This window comes from Etheostoma spectabile, chromosome 9 (assembly GCF_008692095.1).
Source record: "Etheostoma spectabile isolate EspeVRDwgs_2016 chromosome 9, UIUC_Espe_1.0, whole genome shotgun sequence".
NCBI lineage: Eukaryota > Metazoa > Chordata > Actinopteri > Perciformes > Percidae > Etheostoma > Etheostoma spectabile.
The window spans coordinates 30,434,809-30,455,033 of record NC_045741.1 but is presented as its reverse complement, the minus strand read 5'-3'; the positions used below and the strand labels follow the sequence as shown (position 1 = coordinate 30,455,033).

At 42.3% G+C, this 20,225-nt stretch overlaps 1 protein-coding gene across 1 annotated transcript; it reads left to right on the top strand.

Moving 5' to 3' along the window:
• The first annotated feature begins 568 nt into the window (after window positions 1-568).
• On the top strand, window positions 569-14,205 carry b4galt6 (UDP-Gal:betaGlcNAc beta 1,4- galactosyltransferase, polypeptide 6). Its single transcript, XM_032525332.1, has 9 exons — window positions 569-1,343; window positions 5,468-5,584; window positions 7,611-7,724; window positions 9,032-9,156; window positions 9,919-10,035; window positions 10,148-10,335; window positions 10,532-10,654; window positions 10,894-10,995; window positions 13,142-14,205. The coding sequence occupies exons 1-9, from the start codon at window positions 1,229-1,231 to the stop codon at window positions 13,287-13,289; spliced, it is 1,149 nt and encodes a 382-aa protein (XP_032381223.1). The 5' UTR covers window positions 569-1,228; the 3' UTR covers window positions 13,290-14,205.
• The last annotated feature ends 6,020 nt before the right edge of the window (window positions 14,206-20,225 follow it).

The window sequence follows — 20,225 nt, the reverse complement described above, 5'->3', positions numbered from 1 at the left end:
TTATATCATAAGAAGGTAATTCAATGTGAAATCAAGTGAGGACCGATTAACATGAATGTAAATGCTAAATGCCCTAATACTTGTTGACACTACAACAATGCAAAGGCTCTTAACCCTAAGAGTTTTGCACATATCATGTAAGAATTGATTTCTCAATTTCTTTGCAAAAAAACTCTCCAGAAAGTGCCATTTTATGGTTTATTTTTTCCAAAAAAATTTCCTGGGGGTGCATACCCCAAGACCCCCCAAGGGAGAGTCCCTCATCCCTCCACACATAACAAATACCAATTTAAACCCTGAAAGACAATGATACCGAAACAACCAAATAAATGCTTTGTAGCCTAGCCTACAAGGCAAAATTTGGGTTAGCCCCACCAAATCTCACTCCAAAAGGTTTTCGGAAAAGTTGGCATCTCTGTAGTTATCCTTGCAAACCCCCTCCAGTAAAAATACATGAATTATTATTGTTAAGCAAATTTTCAATTTAAATTTCAATGGAGAAAAAGGGGCGCTACGGGAAGACGGGTTTCCATGGCGACGCGGACGAGGAGAAAGGGTTGGTTACGCCCACCGGAAACTGTCTCTGCAGTGCCAGCAGAAAATGAAAACGAGGCAGGCTCGACATCTCTTTTATTGAGTTTATTTCTCGGATACATTGTCCTGCCCGTTTGTGTTTTGAATGACACAGTCGTGCGGGGACACCCGGTGGCATGACTGGACTCCAGAGGACGCGGTTTGATGAAGTAGTGCGCCGCCTGGGCTGGAAACATCGCTCCGACCGAAAGTAGAGTTGTGTGGGTGAAGGCAGAGCGTTGCTGACCCCTTCAATGACCAACCTTCAGTGCTGGCGATAAAAGCTTCGCTGGCGACACCGCGACCATGGAAGGCCACCATGAGTACTCTTAATTAAGTTGCTGCCCGTATCTTAGCCCGTAGGATAACGGTTTCAGTATGGCCGACCGGCGGTGCTCCATGCGCCTTTTAGTCGCCTGATATTAACCCGACAGGCCTGCTTTTTCCATCTGGAAGTTTCTTGGCAGGGGAAAGCAGGCCAGCTAGCATCGCTAGCGTTTGCCTTTTCCGTGCTGCGTCCCTGGGCTTTAACGGTGCAGATGTGCCCATGACCACACCACTGACACCGCAGTCCGACAATTCGAGGACTTTTTAATTCCAAGAAGTATTTTTTATGGGATTCATATCGGCGAATGACAGACGGGCCTAAGCCAAGATGGTGAACTGGAGGCGGCTGCTGCGAATGTCCAACCGCTCGTTCCTGGCCTTCATATTCTTCTTCTCCATGTCCACCACTTGTCTCTACTTCATTTACGTGGCTCCCGGAATAGGTTAGTCAACAGAGGTTTCCACTTAACTCCCAAGGTAACAGTTAATGTGATTATGTCTGGATTATCTTCTGCAGCCCTACAAGCTCCATCTGAACGCTAAACCCGTTAGCTAATAGGCTAACTACCGCACAGCTAAAAGGTCCACCCCAGGCCATGATGCCCAGCCAGCCCCCGCTATTTTGCGGTAGTAAAAAGCAAAAGGCGTCTGTCAGTGACGAGTGGATGGACATATGACAGACTTATTGTCTCCTTGTGTTGGATTTATGGATGATATGCACTTCGGCTGGCGTTGCACAGCGGACATGTGAATGAATGGTGTTAATGTCAGGGTTTGTGCCCAGGATCAACACGGCATCCCGGGCATGCCTCAGCCTTAGAGTGGGCGAAACGTCCCTGTGTCCACCATCCACCACATGAGGGTTGTTGAATTCCTAGTTTGCATTAGTCAGCGTTTACCAGCAGTTTGTCTCGTTGGAGGAAAGGTCTCTGAAACACTACTTTGATCATTCTGGGACACTGAACACTGGTCAACCTGCCAACACACTCTGACTGAATGTCAGTAAACTTCATGTGATGACTACTAGACCCCAGTCCTAATCGTCAGTATAATTATTAGGGCTGTCCTCGACTAAAGCAATTCATAGTTGACTAACACTTAACATGATGTTGTCGACTAAGCGATTAGTTGACTCAATCGACAGAGCTGTGCGCTTTTGAGAGAAAAGCACAATATAAATGTAGTTAATTAACCATCTGTAAAACTGAGTCTCTACACAATTGATCCTGCAAAAGCGCCACTTTAAATCTTGTGTTCACCAGAAATGTGCTCATAAGTTTCATGGAAATTAGTATTTAAGCATAAAAAAATGACTTATCAAATTAAAGAAATCTTAGTCGACTAATCTGTGGTTTTGGTAGTGGACTAAGATTTCTTTAGTCATGTTTTATGCTTTATTCTGCTTTTCTATAGGACAGTCCTAATAATTCTAAGCCCTGATGTTTGACCACTTAGATGTGTTTCCTGGTCTGTGACAATATTGAGGTGTGTGTGTGTGTGTGTGTGAGAGAGAGAAGATGCTGATAGTGCAGGCTTTTACTGGCAATCAGCTGTGGTCATGCTTGAGAAGAGGCAGTTCTGGGAAAACGAAGGCTTGTGTGTTAGCCGGAGGGTAACTGTGTGATTGTAGATGCAGGAAACGAGGTGGTTTTGTGTTCCATGTTAGTTGGGTGTTGGTTTTGTTGTTTGTACTGGATTGCATTCTATAGAGTCTGTAAAGTAAATCTAAGGCGCTCATGTTTTTGGACCTCTAGATTAAGATTTAAGGGGATCTACCCAGTACTGTGTTGGTTTGGGACATTCTAAAACGCTGAACGTGAAAAAGCTTGACATGGTTTAATGTACCTAAACAATCATCAATGATTACCAAATTTCTCTCTCACATTGCTCCTCGTAACCACAAAAAACTGTCAAAAAATCAAAATCAATATCCCGTTATTATGGACGTTAGCTGACATTAAGCGTGTCTGCTTATTAATGGATATTGTAAGGAAAAAGCTAAACGTGGTTTAATGTACCTAAACAATCATCAATGATTACCAAATTTCTCTCTCATATTGCTCCTCGTAACCACTGAAAACTGTCAAAAAAATCTAACTCAGAGTCCTATTATTATGGACGTTAGCGACATTAAGCGTGCTTAACGTGGTTTAATGTACCTAAACAATCATCAATGATGACCAAATTTCTCTCTCATATTGCTCCTCGTAACCACTAAAAACTGTCAAAAAAATCTAAATCAATGTCCCATTATTAGCTGACATTAAGCGTGTCTGCTTCATTAAGGGATATTGTAAGGAAAAAGCTTAACGTAGTTTAATGTAAGAGTATATTCTCTCACATACGTATTGTTCCTCATAACCACTGAAAACTGTCAAGCTTTTTCCTTACCATAGACTCTAATGGAGTAGAAATGCCTAATGTCAGCTAACATACATAATATATGACTTTGGGTCTGATTTTTTTTTTTTTTTTTTTTGACAGTTTTCAGGAGGAGCAATACGAGAGGGAAATTTGCTTGTAGTGGCCACATCCACATTGCTCTCAAAGTTAGGAAAGGACAATATATACAAGTCAGGTGTTTTCCATTGCAAAGGCTCAGAAGAAGGCAAAATGACAAAATGTAGCCATATTTCTACTGACACTGTTTGAAGCTGGGCCAACACATTACGAAGACATTTGTGCGGTGCTTGTGTCATCCAGCTGTGCACTGCATGTGGTTTGAAAACTGCAGGCAGTTGATTGCTGTAGCTAGTTATAGTGCAGGTAATGTGTGTGTAGTGTGTGTAAATCTTACAGTAAAGAGTTGGGACGGGATTCCTCGGACAGCGTGCGGAGTTCACATGTGAAAACGGCTCTACTGTATGTTGCTGACACATTATGCTTGCAATCGGGTGCTGCCTGAGTTTTCTGCATAGTACAGACTGACAAGCTTGTGTGGATTCCCAGCCAGTCTGGATGACTGTGTTCCACCACGCTCTATTAAGCATCCAGCTGAACTCAGGACAGTCATTCCATGCTTTGCTTCATCTGCCTTTGCTTTGACAAATGTGACTTTTCAAGCATGTGTGCAGTTGGGAACCAACATACAGTACATACTGATATGCGTGTTAGCCTGTCAGCAGATAAGAATGGAAACATGTATCTTTAAAAAACCCGGGCCCGGTTTTTGGTTTACATTTTGATGGTTATCGCCAGCTAATAGTGTCCTTGTCAGTAGCATTATCTGAGCTCCAGCCTGATTTGACTTTACTGTTTCCTTACGCTGCATTCACACTAGGCCTGCATGATACTGGGAAAAAACAGACATCGCTATAGGCCTGCACGAATAGTCGTTATGAAATTTAATTTTTAAATTACTTAGATTTTTGTGTTTATTTTTTTAATGACTCCAATTCTCATTTAATTTTACGAGCCAACTGCATCACAAACGCTACTACTTTCTTCTTCTTGACTTTTAAACAGACTGTATAAAATAGGTTTTAAGGCGCTGCAACGCCCCCCCCCCTTCTCTTCATTGAAGCTTCTGTGTTTACAGGCTTGTAGTGATGCAAAGTGTGCTATTAAAATCGCAATACTATCCTATCGTGAGGATATCATATCGGGAGGCGTCTGGTGATTCCTACCCCTCTATAAGTTACCACGGAGATTTAACCCGGTAACAAGTGATCCACCGTCATGATACACAAAACCCTGGGTTGATCCTGTAGTGTACCTTGTTAACGCCAAATCTTGCTTCGTAGTACAAGCATCTGATCGGAAAACAGTAAATATAAAGTCTGCTCCATCTACATTGGGGGATTAAAGTACACAGCAGGACGTGACATACAACGTTTCAGTGGTACTCCCACCGCAAACCTGCGGAGAATCACCAGGCTTGCTTTTTGGTATGTGAACGCAGCCTTAACGGCGTCTCCTGCTCCCCAACCATGACTGGTTGCTGCTCTGTGATAAGACACTTATCATCCCCCAACACGCACTCCGAAACGTCCGGGGTTGACTAATATGACGATAAATGTATGTAGGTATGTATGTAAGCTGATACACTGCAGTCTGTTATTAACCTCAGCAACTGATCATCTACAGTAAATGTCTAATTGTAAACTATTTGAAAGTATGATCTATATATACATATCAAAAACAGACAGAACATTGTGATTGTTAGAGTCCTATTAAAGCAATCAAATTCCCGTCAGTGCATTTAATTTCAGTATGTTGGATAATACAACAGTGACCGTGTCGTTAACAGCTCCAATGAATATTTTCTAGACAGCTGGGATGATACAGCTTTACTGTCCGCCCTATAGTTAATGCGTGGAGGACAGTATTAATAGTTATTGTTGTGGGTAACTGTGGATTAATGTTGTTCCAGTGTCCACTTCTGTAGTTGTTTTAAATTACTTTCACTGTGCAGCTGCAGCTTGATTATCTAATGTGTTTTCGACTGAAAGAGTAACATGTTAAGTTGTTTTGGATAATAACTGAGGGCATGTAATGGCTCTCGCTACAAATGAAGCAAATGTAATTGAGTATGAATCTTAACTTTTTTCTCCTGTCTTCCTGACAGCCAACACGTACTTCTTCATGGTGCAGGCTCAGGGCATCATGTTGAGGGACAATGTGAGGACCATCGGCCATATGATCCGATTGTACACCAACAAGAACAGTACGCTCAATGGGACGGGTGAGTGATACACACAGACACCTTTCTTAGCTCAATACAAAGATTCTACACCCAGTATATGAAGAGGAAAGAACATTGAGTCCCTGGCCCTCAATAGCTAAGTTTCCATCCACTTGTCAATTGAATTATCTGAAGTTCAGTAAAAAAAACTCATGCGAATAAAGCAGGTGAAAGTGTGTTTCCATCCAACGGCTTTAGAGCGAATAAAAACCTGTGCGTAATGACATCACATGCTGTTTTGCGATCAAATTGTTATATCGAATTGATTTTAGACATTTTAAGGTGTTTCCATTCATTTTTGCAAGGAATCGCACAACATTCAAGCAAACTTTTGCGTACAAAGATTTTCTAGACAAAATGGATCGCGCCGTCTACCAACAAAGGATCAATATGGGACAAGTTGTAATAGTGTTTGCGTGCCAGCGGATAGTGACCTACCAAGCTATAATAAGAAAACAACGACGCTATCAACACATCGCTGTGACGATGCAGAAGCAACATGCCTTTTATTGTCCCTCCGGCACCGCTGCGAGACTCTTCTTTTGAGACATGTCTCGCTGAGTGTCTTCCATTGACTGTGCAGGACGTCCCACGGCTCGTCCTAACCTTTGTCGGCCATTTCCTTCGCAAGCTCCCTATAAATTAAATTCAGAAAGTCTCTTGTCTCCTCGTCCGTCCACTTCCATCTATCTTTGTTAACACCCGCCATGTGTGCAGACAGAGAGGAAATACTGGACGGAAATGAACAAAATCTTGTTCTTCTTTCGTTTTGTGGCAAGTTGTAACCATAAAGTTACCTAAAACCTAATCGCAATTCATTATTCATTCAGCAAATAACGTTTCCATCAACATTTATTGCATAAGCCGTATATCGTTCAAGAGAAAATCCGATGAGACAGAACATATTTCATTTGAGTCAATATTCATGAAATTCCATAGAATTTTACTGTTTCCATAAGGCATTTGTTTTTATTCGATATTGCTTAATTTGGATAAAAACGTGTGGATGGAAACATAGCTACTGACTGCACGTACCAATATGCATTGTAGATGAGCGTAACAACCAGCAATCAGACCATGTTGGCAAGTGGCTTTTAACACCTTTCCACATTCACCGTTTCTACTTTTCCTTTCAAATATCCAGCCATGACCATCGCTGTGTGGAGATGGTAAGACTTAAAGGTTAGCAGCAAGGGCAGCCACATTAACAGTGACCAAAGTACTACATTTCAATTTAGAGAGCGCTCTTCTAGATTCTTAAAGCTATAGTGGATAGTTTCCATGAGAAATTCTAAGTAATGGCAACAGAAATGTCGACACATCCACATGATACATGTCTTTTGTGATCGCGCACCCTAACTGTGTAATTACAACCTCTGGGTCCGTCATGTGATGCCATTGGACCCAAGTTGGGTAGAACGTGCGTGGGACCCAACCCTACCCTTCCCCTAAATTAAAACTATCATTACTGTATAATAACCAGGAATTATTGGAGTCTCATTCAACTAACTTGACTGAATACATATTTGTAGTTGCAGATACCTTGAATCTGTACTCCTCCACTGTATTAGGTAATTGTATGTTACTACTCTGACACTTTTCATTGTGGACCCTCAAGACAAAAAGTTGTTCGAAAGAGTTTTGATGTTGAAAAAATGCATAAGTTATAGAGGACCAAATTTCTGTAGGTGGCTGTCAAAACAGGAAGTGTTGCGTATATTGGCAACAGTTTTTCTGAATTAGACAAAACTCAACACAGTTGTTCCCCATGCTCCACTAAGGCTGTGTGCAAAAGTTGAAGTAAATTACTCAGGCATCTTGCCAGTAACCCCCAGGGAGGCTGCTTGCAGCTTTAATTGTATGTTATTACTCTATGAAAATATGTATTTAATATCCACATGCATACAAGTATTTTGGAAGTAAGCTCTCTGCGGTACCAGTTTACAATCATTTAAGGAAAACCAACAGGAAATGTGCCCCCTTTTAAAAAATAATGTACCCAGAGTGCGTATGCTTTATTCTGCAGACTATCCTGACGGCAGTAACTCGAGTGAATACCTGGTGCAGCCAACGACGTACCTCCCTGAGAACTTCACCTACGCCCAGAACCTCCCCTGCCCACAGCGATTACCTTCTATGAGTGAGTAGAGCATTCCTTCCACTAGGAATGGGTTGTTTCAGGGTTGGTGACTTCAGGAAGGAGTAGCCTGTCCCATAATGTAGGTTTATCAGTACATGTAAAGTGATTGTTCAGAGTTAGTTAGTAAACCGGTCTACCGCCCACCCCCTGTGATGGAGCCGAAATCCAAATAATAGATGTCATATTTCTTTTTCTTTTTCCAGATCATGCAAATTAAAGTTTGATTTCAGGATTTTCAAACAGGACCCTATTTTCCCATGTATTTGTGTGTAAGTGTAGCCTGGATGTCCAGACCCAAAACTGAAAGATTAAGGGTCTGGCAATGAGTAATGGAAATGGCCCAACTCGCGAGGCGACACAAAACATGCATTTAAAAATCTCACTGCACACAGTGAGACAACACTACGACAATACACGGGTTGACGTACACGCGCTTAGCTACTCTGATGACTTTGATGTTGCGGCGCCGTCGTCATCTGTTGAGCTCCCCTCTGGCCCGCCTATATCAGAGACATCAATGTGATTGGTGCAGCTAGCCTCTGGCCCGCCTATATCCGTTACACCGATGTGATTGGTGCAGCTCGACTACAAGGGCATAGTTAATGAGCGTCATTGCTGAATGCCAGAGTGACTCACTAAGCAAATTTCAAATTGTGCTCAAATTGGTCCAGTATTCAGTGAGAGCACTGTAACGAGCAGCTGTGAACCGAACTGCAATGTAACCCTACAGAACAAATGTTCACCATCAGTTAGTGTCCATTAAAACCTCTGTTTTTGCCACTGACAGCCTCAGATTATTATTCTGTGTCTGACACCATAATGGGAAGTGTTTTCTGAATGGTTGTGATGGATCCACAAGTATGTATTGGCATTTTTTTTTTTTTTTTAGGGTTGCCAATCTGATCCGAGGTGTCTTGTTTTTCCAATATTATTTGGTGATGATGATGGATTCTAGTGATGTCAATACAGTAGGTGTAAATAAATGTAAGCTTAAATCTCTTTTGTAACTTAAAAAATACCGTTTGTGTTGTCAAAGTGTTCTGCAGAATTGATGTGATGTGTAGTCCTATTTCTAAGTTAATAGAGACATGAAAGCCACAAACCGGTCCTTTTGTGGATCATCATTCTGAAAACCAGACACTGATACAAGATTTATCTTCCAAACATCATGAAATCATCAAACCTGGAGGGGGCAATAACAGAGGGGCTGTACCTTTTTTCTAGTGCCTGTCTTGTTTTGTTTTTTTTGTTCTGTTCAGTGATTCTTTAGTTGTGTGATGATTCTCGCTGGAATTGTGTGTTCGCAGAGGGCCTTATGGAAGTGAACATGACTGAGATCCCTATGGAGGAGATAGAACTCCAGTTCTCCAAGTTCTTCGACATGGAGTTTGGAGGCCATTGGAAACCAAAGGACTGCAGACCTCGCTGGAAGGTGGCTGCATGCATGTCACAAGTCTTAGAATTATATAGAGTATAATGTCTGTGATGCAGAATGGATTATTCTGGGGGGAAAAAAAGAAGCTAGTAGACGTAGTATGTATGGGTGGATCGTTACTAGAGCCCAACCAATATATCAGCAGGCCGATATTATTGGCCGATATTAGGCATTTCCTGATCTATTGGTATCGGCATTTATAATGGCCGATTATTTATATATACTGTGTGTGTGGGTGGGTGTGTTTGTGTATATATAAATTCCTTCATCAGAATCATTTCTAATGACAAAAAAATTATTCTGATAAATGAAAATTTAAAAAATAAAAACGGACTGTCAACCACGTTATGAGCGTTGGCGTTGCATAGTCTGTCCACCAGAGGACGCTCTACAACGTCCCATTTGGCAACACTGATTTTTCTTCTTCTATTTTTTGTTCAAAGGACTTCAAGTTTCATATCTTAAGTTTGTATTAGTATACATTTTATTTATCAGAACTTTAATATATTTTGATGTTCCTCTGCTCTGTTGTGACAATAAAACAAATTATCATCATATTATTTTAGTGAAAACTCATAAATAACTACAAATAACTAATGTTAGGGAAATCTGTTTGTTTTGTTAGGAGTTTCTGGATATTTTTAAAAAAATATATATATATTGCCGAATTTTTAAATAACCAAATAGTCGTATCTGTATCGGCTTTAAAAATCCTTTTATCGGTCAGGCTCTAATTGTTACTGTAATATTTGTCTTCAGGTGGCCATCCTGATCCCATTTAGAAACCGGCATGAACATCTCCCCATCCTCTTCCAACACCTCATCCCCATGCTGCAGAGACAGCGGCTACAGTTTGCCTTCTACGTCATCGAACAGGTACGTGTGCGTGTCTGCCTGTGTACGTGGTGGTGTGTGTTTTTAGGTATGAATCCATGACATCAAGGCTTCATATGACTTTGTGTGTGTGTGTGTGTGTGTGTGTGTGTAGAGCGGGAGCCAGCCCTTCAACAGAGCCATGCTATTCAACGTGGGCTTCCTGGAGGCCATGAAGGACTTGGACTGGGACTGCCTGATCTTCCACGATGTTGACCACATTCCCGAGAACGACCGAAACTACTACGGCTGTGGTCAGATGCCACGTCACTTTGCTGCCAAGCTGGACAAATACATGTACATGTGAGTGTGTCATGAAAATGCAGATGTGAGATAAATTTGATATGAGAACATATCAAATATGAACGGCAAAAGCTGGGGATCTAATGTTGAACAAGTACAGGTCTTCTTCTTTGGCAATGAGCGTTGACATGAAGTATCTGGACACACAGTGCGCGATGCAGATCTATGTGTAACCGGTGCTTGTGGTTGCTTCCAGTCTTCCATACAGCGAGTTCTTTGGCGGCGTGAGTGGACTCACCGTGGAGCAGTTCCGCAAGATTAATGGCTTTCCCAATGCATTCTGGGGCTGGGGAGGAGAGGATGACGACTTGTGGAACAGGTTAGTCAGGTTAGATTCACATTCACATGCAGCGTAATGTTGTTTGTGTGTAGTCAATATGTTCTTAGCTTGATGTCCAAAACACTGTCAGCTCACCGTGAACAAATGTTAAGTGAGCGTGTCTGGGAGGAGAGTAGACGGTGCTCATGTGTCTGTCAGCAGGGTGTTCGTAGGCTGTGAACAGTGTTGACAGTTAAACCGATGGGTGGAGGAAGTAATGCAGCCTGGTCTCTCCTCAGGGTTCACTATGCTGGTCTGAATGTCACGCGACCGGACGGAGAGATCGGCAAGTACAAGTCCATTCCGCACCACCACAGAGGGGAGGTGCAGTTCCTCGGGCGGTAAGACTGCTTTTTGTCTCTGATCTTCAATAAAGTCTTGATACTAAAGAAGAAGCAATTGGATGACATTCACCGGTGGAAGCCGTTAATGTTGTCAGTGTTTTTTATTGCGGTCGGACTCGGACAGCAGTCTGCTACTGAGAAGAAGCCAGTGACTGGACACGACGCTGGCATGATGTCAGAGGCCAAAGGGTGCCATGGACGCGTGTGGGTCACATTAAAAGGAAATGTCGGCCCACGCAGTCTTTGATAACCACGGCGTATAAAGAAAGCAAAAAACATTCCCCACAGATAGCGAGAAAGCTGAAGGGATTACTAACTAGGTTCATGGCATCACATAAGCAGTCGCTTGCAAGCCCACACAGCCCAGTGGAGTCCGTCTACCAGAATGCACTGTGTCGTGGTCACACACATGGGAAGCTGAAGTCTCGGCCCTTCCGGTCGACCTCATGGGACCTTAAATTCGGAAAAAAATAGGGACGGGATTGAATGGGGAGAGGCAAATTATTTTTTGATCCCGTTTGAATTGAGGCATGTATTACAAATATGATGTTCGTCAATTTAAAAGATAATTTTCCAATCAAAGAAAGTCTCAGTTAGCCGTAGGTTTGTCATAGCACCCCTTAGTTTTGTGTGAAACCGCTCAGTGAACTACATCTCTCGTCACCCACTATTTACGTCACCTAGCTTACCTAACGTTATCTTACCTGATGCGTTTCATCCAGTGAAGTTTTTTCAGCAGATAAGCAAAAGAACAAGCGAGATCCACAGCCCATCTGAGTAACGTTACATCCCGGTACTTTACACACAGACACCGTAGCTTCAGCGAGACGCCATCCATGCAACACTGAAGTGTGTAGTCTTTCTAATTACGTGTTTTTACAGTCTTATACTTCACCAGTTTATCAATTAACTGAGACTTTATTTCGTTGAAAAATTATCTTTTAAATTGACAAACGTATTTGAAATCGATGGCTCAGTTCAAACGGGATCAAAACATAATTTGTCACTCCCCGTTCATATTTCTTCCGAGTTAAGGTCCCATGGCCCGGAAGTAGAAGGGCAAAGAGGGCAGTTTCATTTGAGTGGCAGTTTCATTGAAGCCAGACTGGTTGGGATCAAGAAGGTTGTTTGAGTGAAGATAAGAGAGTTGATTATACATGGCACACTCAAAAAAGAAATGGAAGAAGTGAGACGGGTCTGTAGTTCTTTACGTCAGGCGGGTTGATTGTGGGTTTCTCGAGGAGTGGGGCCACTCTTGCTTCTTTGAGAGCGTTAGGGAAACAGCTAGTTGACAAAGAAACATTGATGAGACTGGTCAGAAAAGGAAGAAAGATGGGAGCAATAGACTGGAAAAGGTGAGAAGGGATTGGGTCAAGGGGGCAGTTTGTTGGGCAGGCGGAGGTAATCAGCCTCTTGATACGATATTATCTTGATACTTATGCCACGATACGATATCATTGCGATTTCAAACGATTGCAATATTCTGCGATACATTGCAATTTATAACCCTTTTTCTTCTTCTTTTTACTTCTAATTTTTCCCAATTTCAAATGATGTTGCCAAAAAAACATTTTTTTAATTCTTAAAAAAAGATACATTTCTCTGTTCTTTCATCTCACTTCACTTTTATTGCTGCAAAATGGCATTGTCAAGCAGACTAACCGACCAACACATATATAATAAAAGATCGATACTTGGCGCCTGTGTATCGATACAGTATTGCCACTGAAAATATCGCAACACTATGCTGTATCGATTTTTTTTTTTTTCCGCCACCCCTAGTAATCAGGGTAATAACTTGATTGGGAGATAGAGGGGAGGAAAGAGCAAAGAGTACTGGATGTGTTGGATGGAAAGTTGATTTCAGAATGTGTGGTGGAAAATGAAGTGTATCATGTTTTAGGAAAATGATGAAAGTATAAATGTGTGAGCTCCATTCCCATTGGTTCCTGCTGAAGATGTAAATGGTAGCAGTAATCAAAAGTTGAAGTTGCTGAGCATACTGTGGGACTGTGTTTTAGCAATCCTTAAACAGACGCAGGGCAGTCCTGTAGGAGAGGAGTGTGTCACTGTGTATAAACTGCTGAGGTATTCCTCTCTGTCTGTAGGTATAAACTGCTGAGGTATTCCTCTCTGTCTGTAGGTATAAACTGCTGAGGTATTCCAAAGAGCGCCAACACCTGGACGGCCTCAACAACCTCCACTACAGCCCCCACATCTCCCTCAGCAGCCTCTACAAGAACGTCACGGTGGACCTGTCCCCCGAGCTCGCCCCCATCATAGACTACTGAACTGCCCCAAGCCCCTCCTCCACACCCTCAGGCCACCCAGCTCCCCTCCAGCCTGGCCTCCCAGCGTTCAGCCAATCAGAGGAGAGGGGAGGGGCCACAGGCCGGGAGGGGGGGGGGGGGGGGGGAACGAGGCGCACCATGTAATGCTGCCAAGAAATTTTAGCCAGGAAAAAAGAAAAGAGAATCCAAACCGAAAAAATGAAAGAGGCAGTGGCAAGTCTCTCAAAGCGTGTGCGTGTGTTTGTGCGTGCGCGTATGTGAGTGTGTGTGTGTGTGTGTGTGCGCGCGCGCGTGCGTTGCATGTCTTTTTGTCTGTGCCGGCTTAACTGCTACAGGTTGACATAAGTGTGTGTAGGTTGGAGGGCGCAGCAGCATCTCCGCTCTGATGTTTACTGCAAAGCCTTAAAGAACCACAGCTGTCTCGGCTCGCACTGCTTCACTTCTCATGTATCACTGTCACCTTACAAGCCAACAGACAAGCTTTTTCTACTATCATTTGTTTTCTACATATCATTATGTTGGGCCACAGTATTCCTTTGAAAGAGGAATCTGAGTGAGGGTGACATTGTTTGTGATGTAAAAAAAAAAAACCAACTTATTTTGATACGTGGTATTTATTTCCTCTGATGCAGGATGTTGGAAAAGCACTCCTGTCTGTGTTCGCTGTTTGTTTTGCTGCACTGCTGCTGAATCCGCATGAACATGTATGTAAATATCAGCCTCTTAAAGCTCGAACACAGAACACAAATATTTGTAAATATGGGCCTTTAAATGCTCGGGTATATTACAGTGATATTCCAGTGGGTTTGAATTTTATTTTGGCAGCTACCTTGGTTCTAAGGATTTATTACGAGTGAGTGGTTTCTTCCTGACAGGAAGATCTTCTAATGATAAAGTATGTTTGGCTTAAAAAAAAAACATGAGTATCCAAATCTTAAGATTTGACATGATCTTTTGCATGCCTCAATTTATTTTGTTTACCAGATTTTGTTCTTTTTAAACTGAAATGATTTCATCAGTTAGAGATGTGTATATTCTTAATTTTGCCTTTTGTTGTGCTTTTGAGGTGCACTGTGTGTGAAAAGAGTGGAGCTGCTCTGTACAGGACTGTGTCCACACAACATGCTTTCATGTGAGAGTGTATATTTTCTGTCTGAGATGTGTTTTTATTTTTTAGATTTTTGTATGGTTTTTATTCTAATGATCGAGTGCTGGACCATGTGACAATGCTCTTCACTGTACTGTACCATGCTGAGGCGTTGGGCTGTGTGTCCGACTGTGGCCAGAATGAGAGAACCTTAGCTGAAGCTACTGCTGTTCTTGAATGGCACACAATGGCTGTGAAAAGTTCAACTTCTTTGAGCACTATAAAGATGGAGAGAAAACATGTAGGCAGATCATTTTTGACCACATTTTCACTGTTGATTTTGACCATGAGTACGTTTGGACCTTGTCCTCTTGCCATCTCTGACCCGGAGCTTACTTCCTGTCCTGTCACGCAGTCTTGTCCCATGACTTTCTTAACACTGTGCCAAGCTGTTGTCCTTTCTGTAGAGGAAACACACAGAAACCACAGCAGCTGTGTGCGGCTGTAAATATCTCCGCTGTCATGAGTCTCACTTTTTAACGTAGTAAAAAATGTCACCACGACGGTCCATTTGTTACCTGTTTTGGAGGCAAAGTTGTCCCTGTTTTCATGGAGTTGAAGGACATATAGCTGTGCCAATGAAGATCATAGGAAGTGATTGAAAGCTCTAGAGTAGGTAATAAATGGCCCATGTGGTAAGGACTGAACATTAACCTTTTATCAAAGGTTGGATGCCGTGAGTCGTTTATGATTTGAGATGAAACTATCTGTCGTTTGATTGACAGAATGTTAATCTGCAACTAGAAGTCATTTTTAAAGCAACACTATGTAACTTTTCCCTAGTGGGTAACGCAATCTAGTTCCAGTGAGACAACATGGAGGGGACCGAAGGGCGAGCTTTACCTTCAGTGACACAACCTGTAGGGGGACCGAAGCGGGAACAGTAACATAATGTTGCTTTAAGAAGACCACCTTCTTAAAACGTGAAATAAATAAATATCTGTCGTCGATATGATACGCTCCCACTAAGGGAGTATTAGCGCCACCTTGGACGTGTCAGAAGACACCGTTGTGTCTCCTGTCCCAACCAACAGGCTAATACAAGGTGATGCTCTGTGAAAGCGTTCACGTGTTTTGCTTCCCCCATGGCCTCTTCACCAAAGGGTTGATTGCACCACGTTTCCCACGGTGCTTCAGTAGTACATTAATGACTCGTGGTCCGGTCCAGTTTGAAAGCCAGACACACCACACCTGAGCTGATGAGACAACAGATGGGTGGAGGTTTTAGGTAGCAAATGGCCGGAGCAATGTTATATTTCAATTCCTTTCTTTCAGATTTGAAGCATTACATGTCATTCAATATACAAGGTCTTTCCACCAAAAACTGCAAGGACTTCTGGGAAAGTCTTTAAGCCACGGTGGATATATTCTGACCTCACCTGCCCCACCCCTCTCCCAGAGGCACTTGCAGCACCGATTGCTAGGTTTACAGTGTTTTTGTCATGGCAGCACGCGGCTGAAGCTGACATTACAGAGCCAAGTCTTACCAAAGCTCTGTGGCTCGTGTTGAGCCACACAGCTTTGGCAAGACTTGGCTCTGAGGCCATGCTGTTTCCTGTCTGGAGAACAGTGTTGGTGTTAACGCCTTTCTTTGCTCAGTACCACATGATGAGCCCTGTTTCCAGGCAACTGACTGTGGTGTGACTGTAGCAGTAAGAGGAGTATTACTGAGCAACGGCTGCACACTTTGTCTCATTATACTCGTGACTCTTGGTGCTCGGCTGCTTAGGGTCAGGTGCAGTGTTGAGTTCCCCCAGCTGAGGCCAAACCTGTCTCCATCACCAAGTGTTGAATATCACAAAGTGACTCGCAGGTTTCTTTGACACCTTGTGCTTTAATTCCCTCTCGCTGTTCAATTCAGAGTGGAGTAATTAAAAAGAGTGTTTCCCAGCGTGAAGCGGCAGTCAACATGTAGCACTTCACATCAGGCTACATTCCATTACTCTCATGGATTGTCTGCTTAGTATCTTGTTTGCAAAACTGGTCCAGATGACAAGTGCTGAACTGGGTAATAATTTCTCAGATTGGTATTGAAATAATTTGTGTTTGGTTCTTGGCTCTGATGAGTGTTGGTGTCAGGTCAGTGGGCCTCAGTGTGAGCCCAGGTGGACTCCACCCTTCCCTGCAACCCTGACTATCTGAAATCTGGCCATGCAGATGCTGTGTTCACCATTGTATTCCATTCTGCAGTATTTATTTGTGCCTTGAGTTCTTTTTGACTTCTAAATGCAGAGATTACACATCTTTTTTTTTTCTTGAATAGTCACTGTTCTGTCCCCTTCATATTGATCATATTACATCAGTAGGAATGTGAAATGTGAAAAGAACTGATAAGTTGATGGCTTCCTTGACATCATAATCCCCTGTGACTGCCGGTAGTTCCTGTTTAACAAAAGCTCTGCCCGTCTGCACTGCAAGGAAACCCATACAAACTGTCCTCCAAAAGAAACAAACACAAGCACATATCCTTCTATCATCAAGTTCAAGCACAACTTGCTGAAGCCAACTGCACCCTGTCACTTCTTTAACATGCTCCAATCTGCATGGCCTGGCCTACAAATCCATTTGTGGGCAAAGTAATGTATTTCCATCTAGTTTCCACGTGCATGAGGACACAGCAGCTTTGCTTTTGTGAGCAGCACTGCAGGCAGCTTCCAAAGCACCATGTTGCTAATTGGACATGTATTGTATTACTTTCATTACATTTTCATTGTAAGAAAATGTTTTTTGTGTGTGTTCAATGTTCATAATTAAAAACCTGTCTGATCAATCTATATTTACCGGCCACAGATGGATCAGCGTATAGTATTGCCGGTAGATAGAAACTCCTGAGTATTAGTAGGGGCCAAATGAAGCTTCGTGAACCAGTGTCTTTATTTTCTGAGCCCACTAGATGGCGCTCTTGGTTTTAAGAGAAAGGCCTAAGATTTTAATAATAAATAAAGAGACTGGTTCACAAAGCCTCATTCGGCCATCACTACTGACTATATTTGGCTCAAATCATTCAGAAACAGTATTGCTGTTGCATAATTTGTCCACCAGATGGCACTGACAAGTTTATTAATGGACTGCAAAAAAATCTCTCTCAATATCTGGTCCCAATTCGTTAAGAATCTCTTTACAAATTATTTATCATGAGGTGTGCACAGTGGAATTTACGTGGGCTCCATCTGCAAATGGAATCTCCTTTTTACAACATAAAGATGAGACTAGAGCTGATAATTGTCTGATATCGATGTATTGCAGGTGGTCTGTGTAATTATGACAGCCAACAAGAACTGGGCTCAGACAAATGCCAAAGATATTATAAACTTTGCACCACACGGTCCTTTAGTAGCTTTCTGTCTCAAGCTTTCAGCCAACACAAGTCTTTAAAAACGCTAAATACAAAATAAAAAATACAATACACTTTGCAAACATCATCTGCTGAGGAAGATCATGTCCTACAGTTAAAAGCTCCAGAACAGTTACCAGCGGACCTTTTGGTGAGAATCTAAGAACAAGTTGTCCCGAAATGTTTGAATTTCTTTAGACACAGTGTTGCCTTTACATCGTTTGTGCTGACAAGTTGATTAACAAGTAAGTGTCTCACCATGTGTTATCAAGGTTTTATAATAATCTAATGTAGATATCAGCATCTGCCTCGCATTCCAGTATTAGTCGGGCTCAAACTAAGAACTGGACCTTCTAACACTGACCTAACCCCAATGAAGATCAGATGTCCAGTCAGTTGACTGTGCTAAGAATTTAGTTTTTTGTCCACAGTCAGTCAGACCATCAAATTATTTATGGCTCATAGTTCTTAATAAGTTGGTGTTGCAAACACCATTTGGCCACTTGTGTATTGGGTGAACAAAAGCAGAGACGTTTTCTCTAAACAATGTCCTGAAGGCTTTTAAAAAACTGAAATTATGACTGACTGTTGTTATCTGTCCCATACCTTCCTCACCCCCCCCCCCCCCCCCCCCCCTACCCACCACACCCCCACATACATCAGTCCTATCATCAGCGAGCTGTAACGGTTGTTCTATGATACTCTATGTCCTGATCACCAAATTCTGTGTTCCACTGATTCCATGTTGAAGAAGCTGAGCCAAACCTTTGACATGTTTGATGTAGCACTCTTTCTCCCTCCCTCCCCCCCCCAGGTTTCTGCAGTCTCTGCTAACAGACAGTATAAAACAGTTTGAGTCTGGTGTTGAATTGTTACTTTGTAAAGTTACTTTTCGTTGTCAACAGAAGACAAAAATAAACATTTCATTACCATATTCTGAAAACTGAGCTGATGTTTTTCTCATTTCTTTGCCAGTGCTCGTGACACCGTGACATTCCATTTCAGTCAGGAGAGACATGTTTGCAGATATGCAAATAAGATTTATTGTACAGCTCGTACAAAATGTACAAAGTCTTTGGCGATTAGACTCCATCGCTATACAAATCTTTTGTATATCTACATAGAGGTAGAGAACCATCAGACCCCCCCCCCCGCCGATCTAGACACCGGTGGTGGCGACGAAGGAGCCCAAAGACCAGACCGAAGGAGGCTCCGGACCAGTCAGCTGGAGTATCAGACTGGAGGTGGCGAGGGGGGGGGGGTGGAGGGTTGCACTATGTGCCTGCAACGACCGCTGAATAGCAAAGGGAAAAATAATTATTTTAAAGCAGGGTTGGGACTCTGTGATTGGCCCTTGCTATTTGTGTATGATTCTGATTGGTTTAGCAGGAAGGTGAATGCCTCCAACAGCTGATTGGAGTTAGGTAGAGCATTGATTAAGAGTGAGGTCTTCCTGAAAGGATTCACACTGAAATACGTTTCAATCAGGAGAGACTAGTTGCAGATATGCGACAGTTATACACAGCATGATAAAATATACATTTATTAGGATAACAGCTGAAAGGATTTAGGAGTGCCTTGATTAATAGTTAGGTCTGAGCGCTGAGCTACATTTGTTAACAGCAGGGCGGGAAGTAACCACTCGCTTTGAGAGTCTGGGGAGAACTTTAAGCTCTGTGGTAAGCTTGAAGGGAGCATACTGTAAAAGCAACACATTTCTCAACATTGTCTCTGTACATTTTAGTTGAATATTTCCCTTGCATCCAGATGCTATTAGTATCTTACTGTATACTATCTGAGAGTAATCAATATTGCTGAGCTACATCTCAGGGAGAATAGCATTTCTAGCATCCAACATGCTGTTTAAGAGGTTTAGGTTGGAAGACAAGGGGCTCTGTTGTGTAGGGGATTTTATTGTACTCCCTAATAAGATTTATTAAGCAGTTCAGCATCAGTGGCAACTCTAATAAAACCACGATATTGTTCATATTCATCCAGTAGATATTTACAGTACAAAGGCAAAGTAAAGAGAGGAAGAAATCAGGAACAACCTGAAATCATTAATGAACATTCCCCAACTAACTGAATCAACAGCTATGTATTAAATAGGTACGTTGAACATATCACAACATATTTCTAAATCATTATGGAATCATTAGTTCATAGATAGCTGGGAATGAACATATGGCTCACTTTCTTTGTTTTCATTGTTTATTAACTTTGTCAGCTCCAGTCTGATTCAATCAGGCCAAAGGATCTGATTACTTTGATCATGAGCACAGTACGGATTGTGAGTTGTGTGTGGGTGAGTGTGAGTGAGTGAACTCTTGGAACATGTCTTATACTACTTTGACCCATGATGACCCACGTCAAAGAAACATCTTTTTATAATGCATTTAAATTGTATGTTTTCAGTCAAGTAATCCATGAATAATTCTCCAGGTGTGTGTGTGTG